This window comes from Ambystoma mexicanum, chromosome 11 (assembly GCF_040938575.1).
Source record: "Ambystoma mexicanum isolate Mex_15411 chromosome 11, UKY_AmexF1_1, whole genome shotgun sequence".
NCBI lineage: Eukaryota > Metazoa > Chordata > Amphibia > Caudata > Ambystomatidae > Ambystoma > Ambystoma mexicanum.
The window spans coordinates 926186792-926202156 of NC_090934.1; the positions used below are offsets into that span (position 1 = coordinate 926186792).

The 15365-nt window shown below is 45.6% G+C and overlaps 1 protein-coding gene across 2 annotated transcripts in view; it reads right to left on the minus strand.

The window, feature by feature from the left end:
- Positions 1-560: 560 nt before the first annotated feature.
- The window catches only part of CRACR2B (calcium release activated channel regulator 2B), a 152883-nt gene continuing 138078 nt past the window's right edge, over positions 561-15365 (minus strand). For both annotated transcript variants that reach the window (XM_069624020.1, XM_069624021.1), the window contains exons 8-10: positions 14862-15049; positions 10408-10479; positions 561-8082 (exon numbers count right to left, since the gene is read on the minus strand). In XM_069624020.1, coding sequence (XP_069480121.1) covers positions 7929-8082; positions 10408-10479; positions 14862-15049 — 414 coding nt within the window. In that variant the 3' untranslated portion in view covers positions 561-7928. The remainder of the gene's footprint in view (positions 8083-10407; positions 10480-14861; positions 15050-15365) is intronic.

Here is a 15365-nt window from a genome sequence, read left to right on the forward strand (position 1 = left end):
ATCTCCAGCCACAGCGTCTCGAGTACCTTGTATTCTATACCTAAAAAAAAATAACATTTTCAAAACTTCATCCAGCTTTCTTTACATGTAGTTCCTTTTCCAAACTCGAACTTGCGCCGCTCATTTTGAGGTGGGCGGTTTATGTTCCTTTCATTCAGCCCTGCTTCTCTCTGTCTGATTCCCATAACATAACATGGCGTGTGAGATGCTTCAGCAAAACCTGCACCACATTACCCCCCCCCCCACTGCACCCCGCAAGTTGGGAACCCCAATGTAACAGTCATACCCAGGACCGCGTGCAGTCACTAGCCGGCGGCAAACAGATATTGATCAATACAATGTAAAGAATGTTACATTCACCTAATGTTACTGCTTTTACATTGTGCAACTTCTGCTATCAGCATTTAGGCCCTTTCTTAAGCAGGCTTCTAGCTTAAGTTGCAAGCTTTCTAATGGAAGCTGCAACCCACCTTAATATCTGAAGTCACAATTTGGTATGGTCATTATCATTCATTTTTTTAGATCATGAGAATTGCATTAGTCAGTCTGATCTTAATGAGTTGCTAAATATTTGAACGACTGTAAAAACTATTCAATTGGTGTTCATATGTTGTCGATTTGCTTAAGATGTTGCATGGTTCCTTATGCAATATTTCCTGTGGATGTAAACCTTTATGGTATGACTTGTTTTTCCCGAATTAAGAGTGTTGACTGACCCAGCACAGGGCGAGTAGCGTGCATTGATCCTGGTGGGCCCTTCTTGGTCTCGGGTGCCTTGGTTCACGCTACTGCCTGCCGCGCTAATGGAGGTATGCCGTGATTTTAATGAATTCAATTACAGAAAATGCTGTAAGAATGAAAATGTTAGAACGAACAAATATCGAATGGTAAGGGGTTAAAACGGGTGGGGAGGGGGTTGGGGTGGATTTAAAAGCATAGGGAAACGGGGTTTAGGGGGGACCCCATAAATAAAACATTTGATCTTTTTTTGTTATAACAGTTTCGTTAGTACAGCATTCTCTGTGATTTAATTTGTTAAAATCACATGTAACCCTAATGGACCCCCTTCTATCTTTGAGTGAAGCCTTTCTCTCTGTGCTCTGCTTCAACTTGATGGGCTGAAGACGGAACTAGAATCTGCAGGATAAATATCAAAGGATAGTCAAATATCACTGGCCTTCCTTTCAACTTGAGGAGAGTATGGGGATGCGTATCCTAGGATCAGAAAATCCTGACCTTTGTATCAGAAGGCTTTACAATGGATCCTTCATTATCAACTCTTCAGTCATACTTAGCTTCTATCAGAACTTGATCTGGGTTTCTCCCTAACATTTCTAGCACTCTTCATGGGAGGTCATGGAATCTTATGGTGGTCCATCTTCATTACACATTCATCTCTTCAAAGCGCTGTAAGAAACAAACATGAACTGACTCTTCTATTTGCAGAAAATACATGGGCCATTCTTATTGGTGCATTTTTCATCACAGATATGGCATTCTCTCTGGATGTGCTCCTAGGACTTTAACCAGGCTTCATTCCCAAAGTCTTTACTCAATTAAGATGTCACCGTATCCATGTCCTTCTTCATCTGCAAGGAAAGAGCGTTCCTGTTCCACCAATCAGAATCCCCTTTCATATTGATTGGAGGCACAACAATGGGGAGAAACCTTCCTCTGCTCTACGACCCTGGATATAGTCAGCCATTCCCATGCGATATTCCCAGGCCAATATGCCATTACTGGAGTTGCCTCAGGGCCCTTCTGCTGTATGTATGGTGGCATTGTGGGTCGAAGCACAGGGTGTGTCCATGAGAGAGATCTGCAATGCAGCACCGTGCGCAGCTCCACACGCCTTTGTACAGCACTACCTGCTATCTCCTGAACTTGATTCCAGGATCATACAAGTCAGCCAATTATGAGCAGTAGCATAATACATTCACATTTGTGCATCTCCTATGTTTCATGGATCATTTTTCAGCCTGAATGTCCGACTGATGGTCGCACTGATGCTGTTTGGTGCATGCTCACATAGGGATGACAGTGTGGAGGAAGAGGGTTTGCTGTAATTAATTGTAGCTACTATTATTGTAACTGTTCATCCCATATGTAACTATTGTACCTTCTCAAGAAATGCGCCCAGACGTCTCCGGGCCAGGCGCGCAATACAAATAAACTAAATACAAAATGACAAGATTATGTGTTGTAATAATCAATGCTCCTACTACTTGAGACTCGTCACAGTCCTTGCATCCTGCCCTCCCACCCCTGCTCACTACTTGCCGTCATCGGCTTTCTACACATGGGCGAAAGGTAGAGGAGTGAGTGCCGGGGGCTTTTGTAGTCCCCCTTACAGGTCGGTGATATGTTGGAGAATTTGGGGCATGTGGCCTGGGGCAGCCTGCGCAGCAGGAGGTCAACCTCCAGCTAGGAAAGTCTTTGATGAGCCGGGAGGACTGGGAGCAAGGACGATTACCACACTGTACGTAAAGTTGGCAATTACATGTATAGAGTTTGTTAGCACTATGCCGTCCACCGGTCACAGAGAAACAGACAAGAAGGTAGGAGAAGACTTGCAATGGAAGGGTTTGTGGAGCTTTTTACATTTAAGGACTTACGTGATGTCTCAGACCAATAAGATGCTCTCTCTGGGAATGGTAGAGGGTAGCACCAGATTCTGACGTGATTAGCGTTAACAAGGAAAGGGCTGTCAGTTAGAAAAGGGGCTTAATTGATAAACATTCATTAGGTCAAGAAAACCATTTACTTGCAGGCTTCACCTTGAGAAACGTCACAGTGGTTCCACTCTAGATGGCTAATGGCTTATGTCTGACCATGTCCTAGCTTGGTATAACCGATTCAGTATGGAGAGGCTCTGCGTTAACGCAGGACAGGCATGTCCTTATGTTCTATTTGTGATTGTTTCAATTACAGTTGCCCTTCTGCTACTGAGGACATTGTTGTCTGTTACACACGCATGGCATGGGAGGGCAGGATGGGTAACAACTGAGAGGAACCAAATGAAGGCATACAGAAGGGTGCCAGGCCAGTATGTCCGGCATCTGTGGAGGTGAGTTAATCAGATGCCAGGCCCGTGCTTCTGAGAGACTCGTGCAACAGTATAGACTCACATAGCAGGCTAAGGCTTTCAGGGATGGGATCGAGTCAGTCCCTAGTCATGCTCAACTCTAAAAAGCTACTACTCAGCCAGATGCCAGGCTCGCCACTGAAGGACCGGGCGAGCTGGTGCAGAACCCTGTGATCCGAGCCATGGTTCTGAAAGGCTCCTGTATAATCAGTCTGCTGCCTCTGAAAGACTGATAAGGCTGAGAAACGTCAGCCACAGATTAAGCTGGTGACTTTGAAAAGACTGTGGGCTGGAGCCTAGGCAGTGCCATATCATATTTATTTCTTTATTTTCGACACTTATACAGCACTCCAAGCCGAAGGCATCTAGGAGAAGGGTCCAATTAACCACATGACAGGCCAATGCTTTCGAAAGGGGAGTGGCCTAGGGTGAAGTCGGTCACATATCAGGTTAATGCTTCAAAGAAATGGGCAGGGACGGTCGCAGCAGTCAGCCAGATGTCAGGCAGCTACTATGAAAAGGCTGGTAACAGGTGTCATAAGAGTCATAACAGAGCAGGGATTCCTTTGTTTCTGTATGGGGGCGGAGGAGGGGTGCTGAAGAGCTGTCATTCAGGCTGGTGACTCATGAAGCAGAAATGCTTGCTTGAGCCAAGTCTAAGTGTACTCACGCTTTCCGTAAGCCTCTGTTTACATGTCTTTCCCTTTCTGTCTTGAATGGAGCTTTGCGTGCAGCGTTCGGGTCTTCAGGTTGGCTGCCCATTTCCTTATGCGCTGCCAGGGAAGTGTCATGCACTGTGTGCTGCTTGCCCATTACCGCCACCACAGCAGACCTCGCCTGGGCATTGCACTCTTAAGCGCCAGACATCCTACGTAAATGAGGACCCATCCATATGTCCTCCTCAATCAAAGGGGTTACAACATTATTAACTCACGTGAGAAAGCCAGCCCCACGAATTCGCCGTTCCGCTCCAGGGTGGCAAGAGTCTAAGTGTTAATGCATATTAAAGCAAAGCACCCCGCCATTGTGGCAATGCCCACTCCCTTAATTAAAACACCGTGGTTCTAGGAGAATCTGTCTAATGAACAGCAAAACTGCATATCCCCCGTGGTTCGAGTCTCACTTGGAGAGCCGCCATTTTAAAACAAACCATTGCGCGCCTTAAACATTTTTCAGTTCAGGTTCGGTTTTTCCCCCCACTTCGGTCCCTTGTGCTTGGAACATTTTGCCTCCTTCTGGTGGCGCCCTGGGCAGCTGCTTGTGATTGGTCGATTGTAACCCTGGCTCCAGGCATTAAATATTGACTGCATTTGAAGTGCTAATGTGGCAGCTGACGTAGAGGCAAAGGTTGTTGAATGAAAACATTGCACCTTTTTTTCTGGTGGCTTCAATCAGCCTTCTTTTCCATGTAAACTGGGAAAACTTGCAAATACTGGATTTGGCTAGCCTAATTAACAAATCGACACATTGTTTCTTTTTATATAGCGTTTGGCTAGCATTATACAAGCAACTTAAGCTATAATACATATACACAAAGCATTTTACGGTATCTTATATTCAATTCTGATATATACTAGGTCCTTATGCAGTACCAAAGGTAGCCAGAAGGGTGCTTGATGTCTCAAGCAAGGATATGGCTAGTCAAAATGAAGGCTACCCAATGGTAGGCATGAAAAGGCTGGAGCAGTTTTGTAGAGGCTAATTTGAAGAGGTGGGTCATCAGTGCCCTAAGAGCTTGCAGGCCGCATAGAAGTTGCACAAATGATGTGCAATGGTGCTTCAAGGGCTTGGGACTTGGACCGCTGGGGCACAAAATCTTTAGGTGCAATGCATAGCAGGATTTTCAGGGTCTCGTGGTACATATTTGGAGGACAAGACTTCAGACTCAACCCAGCTCCTAATTGGTAGTAGGCATACATTAAACAATCTAGGCACCATGCCATTTCAGGACAGTTATCCATAACTGAAGGACTGCCCTACTGGACATGGGTTGTAATCTATGGGTTTATTATTGTGGGGCAAATAGGTGGAGTTCCCCAGTACAGTCTTGCCCAGACAGGAGTATGATATGATATTTTATTTATATCGCGCTTGTACACGGGTGTTCCAGAGCGCGACCAGGCAAAGGGAGGGGAACAGAGGAGAAAACAAAAACAACGATCTTACTAGGCCCAGTGTGGCTCGGATAAGTGAATTACAAAGGGAGTGATGTTTCTTCTTTGGCCAAGATGGGTTTTTGATGATTGGACAATGGAATTTATAGAACCCCAAGCGGTCATTAAATTTCAGCACTGAAATATAGTATAACCCAAACAATTGGTTAGTTTTTCTTTCTTTTTGTTGGGATGACTTAGCTACCGTTCAGTCCGTAAGGTGCCCACCTCAACTTTATAAAAGTGCAATAATGTTATGTGCAATATGCACAGTAAAAGTTATGCAACCAGAAAGGTCTTCCCCCTCTCAGGTTGCTGATTTTATTTCCCAAAACCCACCGGAGCTGAGAAAAGTAACCTGAATGTACCTCGGTGGGAGCGCCGTGCTGCCAGCAATGGCATCTCCTGAACATAGCACTGAGTGCCTCCTACACAGAACATCACCCGGCCTCTAACAGATCATGTGGCATGTGAGTCGATGTACAGTGTGGCAGCCACACAATAACAGGTTACGTTAATTAAAGCTAATTCAGGAATACAAAATGCTCATTCTAAAAAGCCAACCCACTAATCAGCTGTACATGACAAAAAACAAGGTCCACTGTGCACTGCCTGAAATGATTGCATGTAGGGAGCGCAAATATAGTTGCGGGCTTTCCCGTCAGAAATGGAGCACGAGGAAGGAGACAGCTTCCCTTAATGGGAAGAGTTGTCTCTATGGGAAACTAGGGGTTTGGGGGGGCTATAGCCCCGGGTCTATTGCTTGTAGCCCGGGATAGAAGCTCATGGGCTACAATCAAAAGGCTAGCTAGCCACGAGTTCCGACAGTCCCGACATGAGCGGAGCCCCAGATCTTTTCCAGACCTAGCAACAGCCGTGTTAATGGGGTTGTGCATTCTGCACGGTATAGTAACGGGCTAACCAACATTTTTCGTGCCTATTTTATTTATTTGGGAGATAAAGAATTGCTCAAGGGAACAAAATATTCTGCACAAAATCAGACGCTCAATAAGTAACCCAGGCCTACTAATACATTTACAGAATGGAACAGCGTGCGAGGGGTTTTCATAGGCCTCAGGGCCACCATCCTATGACTCACTTTTATCTGAGCACAGGAGGCAATGAACTCCAGTAGATAAGCTCTGAACAATCGCTGGATTGGGTAAGAGAAACACCTGGCATGGCGCACTTGCAAGGAAGGTTTCATCGTGATTAGCAGTATACAACAGATAGGAATGATATTTGTAAGAATGAAAACATTAGGCAAAATAGATTTTTATCACGCATGGTAGCAAATCAAAACGGAAGTGTGGATGGTAGTAGCAGGCTCTACCAGAAACGTGGACGTTTTGACCTCTTCCAGTCCCACGATCTCTCCTGCCCAGACTGGCTATGCAAAGAAAAGGCTTACCTGGGCACATCCTGGCAATGTTTTGTCACTCGTGCCTTTGTCTTACATTGAAAACCTCTTTTGTGTGTTATATGGCAACTGACGTCTAGTCGAAAAAAACTTTGTTTTAGTCAGACTTCTGAAAGAGCACTTTCCCCCATGCTGGTATTCCCCATCATTTCAGTCACACCATCTTTTGAGTTCTTCTGTCTTTACAGAATCGAATAGGAACCATTGCCTACTCTTCAAGATGGCCGACAATCCAGCTCACAGAAGAGGGCCAATGCTTCCATTCTCTATTGGCTCTCACATAGCGAGGGAAACGATCTAGCATATTCCGCAGATTCTGATACAAGATGCTTCAAGCGTTTGCTCTCTTTTGTGGATTCTGAAACAAGATGGCCGACATGTCGGACATACTACATACTTTTACATATCATGCCTGAAATGTCCAAGCATACCCTCCAGATCATAACACAAGATGACTGGCAGGTCTAACATACTGTTATGTAATGTTACTGGGTTTTATATAGTGTACTGCTGCCATTATCATGGTCTGTTGGCAATTCTAAACTTGGAGGGAAATGGGTGTGGAGATGAACAATCTGAAAAAAGATGGCATTTGCAACACGAAATCCATTCTGTGCAGACCATGAATGAAATTGACGTTGTGGCGAAATATAGCAAACACGATACAACAGATTTAAGAAAAATCAAACCATTTGGTGCTTTTTTGCCAATCGATGGCAGAAGATCACAAACTACTACACATTTGAGATCGGTGTTGTCTGATGTATCTCCACCACTGCAACACACTCTCCACAAAATAAAATAAAAGAAACAGTCTTTGGGTCCTGGACTTCGAGGTCCTCTGATCTATGTAGATAGTTTCTGTCCAACTCTTCATTCACTCTCTCATTAAAACCTCACTCCTTCATACCCCAGCTCTGCCAATTTATGCCATCTCCTCTTTCACAACTACTGCCATAAAAGCAAACATATTGTGCCATGAGTATCACCGGGATCACACTCAGTTGCCCCACGGCCAGTCCAGAGTTGGGTCAGCAGCCTTTGCAAAAATGGGATTGGGTGGCCTCTGAATGTTAATGGCTTATCTGTAAAGCTTAAGTGGCCCATTACCCCTTTTTTAGGCAGGGAACACAAGTTTGTAGATTACTGCACTTGGTGTCCTGGATTCCAGTTTCTTGTGCAGTATTTAGGCATATATTAAAAGTCTTTATGCATATGTATATCCATGTACATTAATTTATCCACCTAGTCCACCTTGCAGGGGCTAGAGCTAGTGCCCTTCATGGCAGTGCAATGACCCTGCATGAGTGTGACAGCAGCAGCGACTGGGAAGGGGCACGGGTGGCACTGCAGCCTTCTTGAGGCTACTCAACTTCTTGGCTTCAAAGGCGTCCCTCTCGTCCCGGAGTTTCTTGTTCATCTCTCTAAATAAAAGCAAGACAGGGAGAGTTGAGTTAAGAGCTGGACGGAGCCCTTGCATCTACACTGCGGTTAAAACCCAACACAGCATTCCACATTAAAGCAGCCATGATGTGGAACAACCTACCCATCTCTTTAAGACTAGAACAGAAATACACAAGTTTCCGGAGAAAACTCAAGACACATTTGTTCAAATGACAAACCGCTCCTAGGAAACTGATACCCCCAATGACTTACTGAGCGCCTTGTCCTGTGATTATATGTGTTTTTGTCCCTACGTCTTCATGTCAGCGCCCTGATGCTTGCTAGCTGCTGGCACTATATAAGCAAATAAATAAACTGAAGATAGGTGACAACTGCTTTGGAAATTCGCTTGACTGCTTGACTGATTCAAAGAGATCAATTGCGATCAAACAGGCATGAAGGACATATTCTTATAGTCATTCTGGACACAAGCCCAAGAGATCTGTAGGGCCATCCCGGTAGACATTGACGACCACAATTATTGCGATAGATGACAGAGTTTTAGGGTTAAGCTTATGCCATGTTGCTGCAACTCTCTTGAATGCTCACTCCACAAAGAAAGTGAATGTAACATTACATTGCTGACCAGTGATTTTGTAGCCTACATTACCCTCAAACTGGGGCATGCAAATTGATCTGCATACTCAAAAGATGGTGGGCAGGCATGTGAGCCCCATTGCAATAACTTGCCACTCTACACGGTGAAGGCTGCTTCATTTGGCCCCACCGGACCGTCTCTGCAGACGCTGCAGTACCACTTTCATCTGAGAACCTATACAGTCCTGATCGATGGCACCTGCCAGCTCATAGTTACATGAAAAGTAACAGTGTACTCCAAAATACTTTGGTGTTTCCCTGAAGAAGCATGGCTGGAGAGGAAACGCACATCCTCATGGGCTAGGTAAAGTCCAAGCTCTACATTCCAATGAATTATCTTCCAAACCATATCAGCTGTACTTGATACGTCAAACCTGGGAACATAAATATGTCTAATCGGCTGATACCAGATACCTGGCAAGAAGACCTGGTGCTGAAGAAGCAGCTGTTACGGGTCCAGTGTCGCACCAAGCTGCTCCATCGACTCAGCATTTGTACTTAACAGGAATACTTTACATTTGAGACTGTGCTTGTCACGGTCTAAGATTCGGACCCCAGTTTTCATGTTAGGCTTCCTGGAGGGTACCTGGTGTCTTGTGGAACACTGTATTGGTATTCTGACATCCGCCCTTGAGAATTCCCAATCACAAAACGCTCCCCCAGCTTTCTATCTCCCGTGGGTTCATTTTGCCAACTCTATCATGGCGTTGATCCCTTCTGGGTGAAGAGTAGTTGTCCCAGAAAACCCATTATATTTGGCACGTGCATGCAAGTGTGTTTGCGTTGCTTCCTCAAAAGAGCATCTCGTGGTATTTTGCTATGCCTCATTTTACCCATTGCATTTTTCCTCCTCTGCTTCTCGTTGTCCCCTCTTCTGACCTCCCAATTGCTCTACTGTGCCCTTCAGTTGCTGATCGACTGGACATCAAGTTCATCTCCAGCTGGTCATCCGTGTGCCTACTTGGAACCTTACACAACCTTTGTCCTCCTACTTATAGAGGCTGTGTCTGCCATTGGCCCCTTTCCGCTGATGCTACTCCCTTCTGGGCGCCTTTGACATTACCTGCCATGGAGGTAACACTGTGACCTCAACAGAGGGCCGACCATACCCGTGTGTTCCTCTAGAAAACCAGAGAAGATCAGGTAAGGGCCTCAGTCAATTGCATCCTCTCTGCCTGTTCAGCCAATAGGTCTCTGATACCCTGGACCTTTGTTAAAGGAGGAGCAATGTTACTGTGGCTTGGAGCCCTAATTGCATCATCCTGGTTATGCTATAAGCATGTTCATGGTAAGTGCGTCTGATGTTGCAAGAGCATGACTTAATGACTCTCTTGAACAGAGATTCATGGGACATGTAAAGAGTGTGTACAAACCAAATGGTTAAGGGCACTCCAGAAACTGAGCCTGATGCATACACATAGATGTCCATCGCTGTTACCAGAATCTTGGGATTAAGCTGAGAAAACAAAGTGAATCCTAACTAAATCTACTCATTATAAAATTCAGAGCACTGTGGACGTATAATGATGGAGACCGCTCAGTCCCACGTACCGCCTAAAGCCATTGCAGTAGTGAAGTGATTCCGTGTACCGAAGCTTAATTGTTCTCTCATTTCCTCCTTTTACTGCAGCATGGGGCCTCATTTCCTCCTGCATCTACACAGCATGGTTAACAAGTTCAGCCCCCATTTCTTTCCCCAACCCTCTCACCTGAGAAGTTCCAGCTGTCTCAGAAGACTCTGTTTCTCTTTCTGCATATTCTTTGAGACTTTGAAAACAACCCTGTAGGAAATACAAATGCCATGTGGTGAAAAGGAATCTCTTACATGATGATATGCCTTTCCATCCAAGAATACGCAGCAACACAGTCAAGCCCCAACTTCACCCTCCCGCATCCAAGCGGATTCAGTAATTTAGTATGGAAACAATAACCCAGCCCTAACCAAACAATTAAAGAACTCGTCTACCTCAAAGTCAATAGGCTTGATATGCTACTCACTTTCCACTGAGTACCAGGCACTCCTACAATTAGATATGGCAGAATATACCTGATCTTCTCTGGTTTTCTAGAGGAACACACGGGTATGGTCGGCCCTCTGTTGAGATCACAGTGTTACCTCCATGGCAGGTAATGTCAAATTAAGCTCCATCACACACCATCAACCATTGTAGCCAACCAAAGCCTCCCGAGGCACCTTGCCGCCCCCTTAAGATCGTCCCCTTGAATGCAATGTAAGAAGCTCTCACTGCCCTGGCATCCTCCTGCACTCCAAATGACAACCCCCTAGCCAACACTCTCCATCACACCATAAAACATGCTGCCAAGACGCAAGAACGTATAAAGTTATAAAAGAAACAGACTCAAGACCATTGCACGTGTAGTCTTACCAACAACAAGCAGACCATCCGCTGACTAGAAAAGATCTGGAGAAAAAAACAAGCTTCATCTCGAAGATCTTATTAGGATGCAAGACAAAGACAATTACTGCTGTTAAACCACAGCAAAAGCATTCAATAAGAGCAGATTCCTCAACAAAGTCTTCAAATACTGCTTCAATACTTTGCTGGAACCCACTATTCCTGGATACACTGACAAATGACACAACATCAGCAACCTCTTACCCTATCAAATAGACACTTTCAGACACCATATCAATAGCTTCAAACACACCAGAGATGGGCTCTTCCACTCATCTTTCCATGTGATAAGACATGATGGAGCAGGTTCAGGTTCATAGCCCAGTAAGACCTGTCCAAGATGTACATAACCTCAAGGCCACCTCTTATGACGACACAGACATAGGTTCCCTGATGTTCAACTGAGGAGAAGCATGTTCTCCACCCTTCTACACAAGCCATGACTTCATCCCCACTGTTCTAAGTACTGGTCAAATCCTTTCCTTGCTGAAAACAATCGCTCTCGGGCCATATGACATAGTAAATTACTGTCCAATCAGACACATACCTTTGATAGGGAACAGCAATGAGAAACCCTTCTGCCCAACTAGACGAGAAGGTCACCCAACATATCTTCTTTCATAACTACCAGTATGTCTATCGAACGAGATGTCACAAAGAGATCGCCAACATCTGGGTCATCAATGGCACCTTTATCGTCATGGACAAGGAAGACCAATGATTACTGAGCATGCTCAACCTTTCTATTGCTTTTGAAACCATCAGTCATAAGGTTCTCCTCGATATCGTAGCCCAGGGGTCTGCAGCATGCGACTTTCCTGGTGTTTTGAATTGCGACTTCCATCCTCCCTCACTATTGAACATGCTGGGTACTGCTGGTGGGAGATGTAGTTAAAAAAATATGGAGAGTCAAAGGTTGCAGACCCTTCTAGCCACTCACATGAGATTCAACTACATGGTGCTGCTGTGGTTCACCTCCCACCTCATAAGCAAACTCCAACTTATTCTGATGGCCATATACAGATACCAATTCCACTTGAGGAGAAACTTGAGGAGAACCATCTCCGGTTCCGGAAGCACCTCAAGACCTTCCTCTTTGCTTCTGCCTTCTCTCTTCCTCTCCCTTGCTGATTGCCTGCCTGAAACTGCACTGGTCACCTGGCTACCCTCTGATCTAGGGCCCAGGTCCTAGCCTGCCCAATTTCAAACCTGCACTGCCCCCCCGGTAACCCTTGAACTTGGGTCTGTATCTGTAACCCTACAGCCCCCTACCAGCACTTGGACACTTGCTGTATGCACTTACCCTGCACCTGCCAATCGTTGGCCGCACTTCTTGTTATTGTGGGATCACATGTACAGCACTTCCCCCACTCTGCTTTCCCCTCACACTTTTCCCCAACCCTCGCCCTGCACTTGCGCGATCTCAATGTCACTTGGCCTAGTATGATCGTTAAGTCTGGTACCTACGGTCATGCCAGCTAAATGCAGAGTGCTAAACACATCTATGCTAAACCCGATACTCTATGGGCTCTCCTCACACCTGAAGGAGAGGTCAATAAAGACCCAATGGAGATTTACTTTGCACAAGATTGCAGGCAGTTGCTTGCAGATTTGGACCTACATGATGTCTAATGAAGGAGAATAAGAAGGATCATCGCTTAAATATGGTCCACTTGAGAAAATTAAAATATGCCCAGGAATGTATTGTCATTATAACAGGTGGACATTCCTAATACATTGACCTATTGCCTAATACTCGAATATTAAGACTTTACATGGTACATTGGAATGTGCTGCACCATGACAGAAAACTCCACCTGAACATCACATCTGTACATTGTGTAAAGACAGGTTCTGTGCCATATCTTGATGGATGGTGAGTGTTTGATCTGTTTCCAGGGCAACTCTACGCCTTCTGATCCTATGTATGATGATCTATGTGGAAGATTTCTGAGGGGGGATAACAACAGGCTGATAATGGCTGGGAATGCATGCTGGCCACGAGATAAAAGTGCACATTGTTTTAGACTGTAATTGCATGATAGGATAACCATTGATGTTTTATAGTTTCAGATTGATGTATCGATATCATTGATAGTGTCAATGGTTTGCATAAATTGATAAAACAGTAAGTACATTTTAAAAAAGAGAGCTTCCCTTTCGGGTTTTGAAAGCGAATCAATCCCAGGTTTTAGGTCCAAGCATCTGTTGCTTTCCTGTGGTTGTATGACATGTCTGAGGCCAAAACTGGGAGGCGGGATTGTAACTGTTCTCTGCTGCTCTCTGTTGCAGCCAGCTTTGCACTGTGTTGGCTGGAGCAAGAAGAGCCTATACGCGTAAGCTTGCGTTCGCCTAATGTGGGTGGTAATCAACTGACTATTAGTGGTTTCAAATTTGGTGCTCTAGTCTCCAACTCCACAGGGACCCCTGAACCCTAAGGTCCCGTTTTCTGTGCTGCCATTGTAGCATTTGCTCTTTCCATCTGCCTTGATTACTAGCTTCTGCAGCTCTGTACCTGGCATACAGGCTGTTCTGCTTTCCAGGATTGCCTTGCTCTCCCCAGAGTTTATGCCCTTTTCCCTCCTCAGCTTCCCTGTATTGTGCTGTGTTGGCAGGGACCGAATTGTGCTTTTAACTGTGTTTTTTCGCCAAGGCTTTCCTACACCTCTGCTTTTTGAAGCCTCAGGTCAAGGGCTGTGTTTTCTGCATCCGTCTTCTCTGCTTTCACTTGTATGGCCACACCAGTTTTTTTTCTCCATTCCAAATCTGTCCACTGTTGTTGCATTCGCCCACGCTAGGTAGAGAGTGTGGTGCTGGGTAGTCTCCACCCAGCTCAAAGAAGCGTAAGACTAGTGTCAGACCTATGTAGTCTGTTGAAGTCTTACCGTTTGACCAGTCTGTGTGGGAATGGGAGTTTTTGCTGCAGTATATTTGGTCGAAGGAGAATGCGTTATGTTTTTTGACGCATATATATGTGGAGGATGGGGGAGGGAAATAATGAATGTGGGAGGGTACAGGGTAGACGAAGCATGGGGGTCTCCCCCCCCCATATATATGTAGCAAAATCAACCTATTAAAAATAGAAATCAGATGAATTCTCCTTCGACCAAATGTTTTAGATCAGATCACCCTGAACCGCCTGTGTACCCGTCACTCAGATACATACATTGCGTACAGCAGTTTCTTCATCATGTCTAATCTGTGACTCTTCTGTTTGCCTGTTGTTAGTTAGAGTAATCTGTTGGTTTAGCTCTCAAGTGCTTGGCCTAAGCCACCCAGAGATGGCTTAGAATATAGCAGTATACCCCTTACTTGTTACCCATCATCAGAGGCGTTGCTAGGGAGGCTGAGGGGGCTATAGCCCCCGGACTTTAGGCTGTAGCCCCGGATAGAAGCTCAGGAGCTACAACCGAAAGGCTAGCTATCCCCGAGTCCTGATAGACCTGACATTAGCATAGCCCCAGATCTTTTACAGACCTAGCAACACCCCTGTCTAGCATAGGTCTGCTTGTTTTCTGTTTATTTCTCTGCAGCCAGCACCAGACTGCTGCAGGTACTGTGTACCTTTCTCCTGACCTGTACTTTGTTCTACTTATATACTAAGGGACGCCTCCAGAACCCTCTGCACCTTCCATGCTTCGCTGCAGTCGCAGGCAGGGGATCACACATGTAAAGAAACTTCACATAGGTTACATGTAGTGTCCTGAGGCGATCACCAGCAGCAGCCCAGCCGGCCCTGGCTTTACCTGTCCTTCTGTTCTTGTTCCAGCTCGGCCTGCCTCTGGAGGTTCTGCAGCTGGCTCTGGGCCGTCTTGAGGTCCCACTTGGTCTTCTCCAGCTGGTCCAGGAGGTCCTGATTCAAATGACGAAGCTGTTCATTCTGGACCCGGGTCTCCACCTGCTCTGAGTTCACAGCCTGCAGCCGCTGCTCCAGCTGTCAAAGGAAATACACAGAAAGCGTCCCATGTCAATGAAGGATGACATCGGCTGTATACATACCTTTCAACCTGGTGAAGCTACAAAGTGGGTGAAATCACATTTGTTTTGTCGGGTGAGAGCAATGGGAAGTCTATAGAGTGGTATGAGGCTTATTGCAAGTGTGAACCAGAGCGGGTGATACCTGTCAAACAAGGGTTAGCTGAGAGGTATGGGTACATGGGTTTAGAGAGAATGGACTGATAATGCTTACTGTGTACACAGAAGTAAATTCTGATTGCAAGGGAGTCGGAGGAAAGACAATAGAGAAGCCA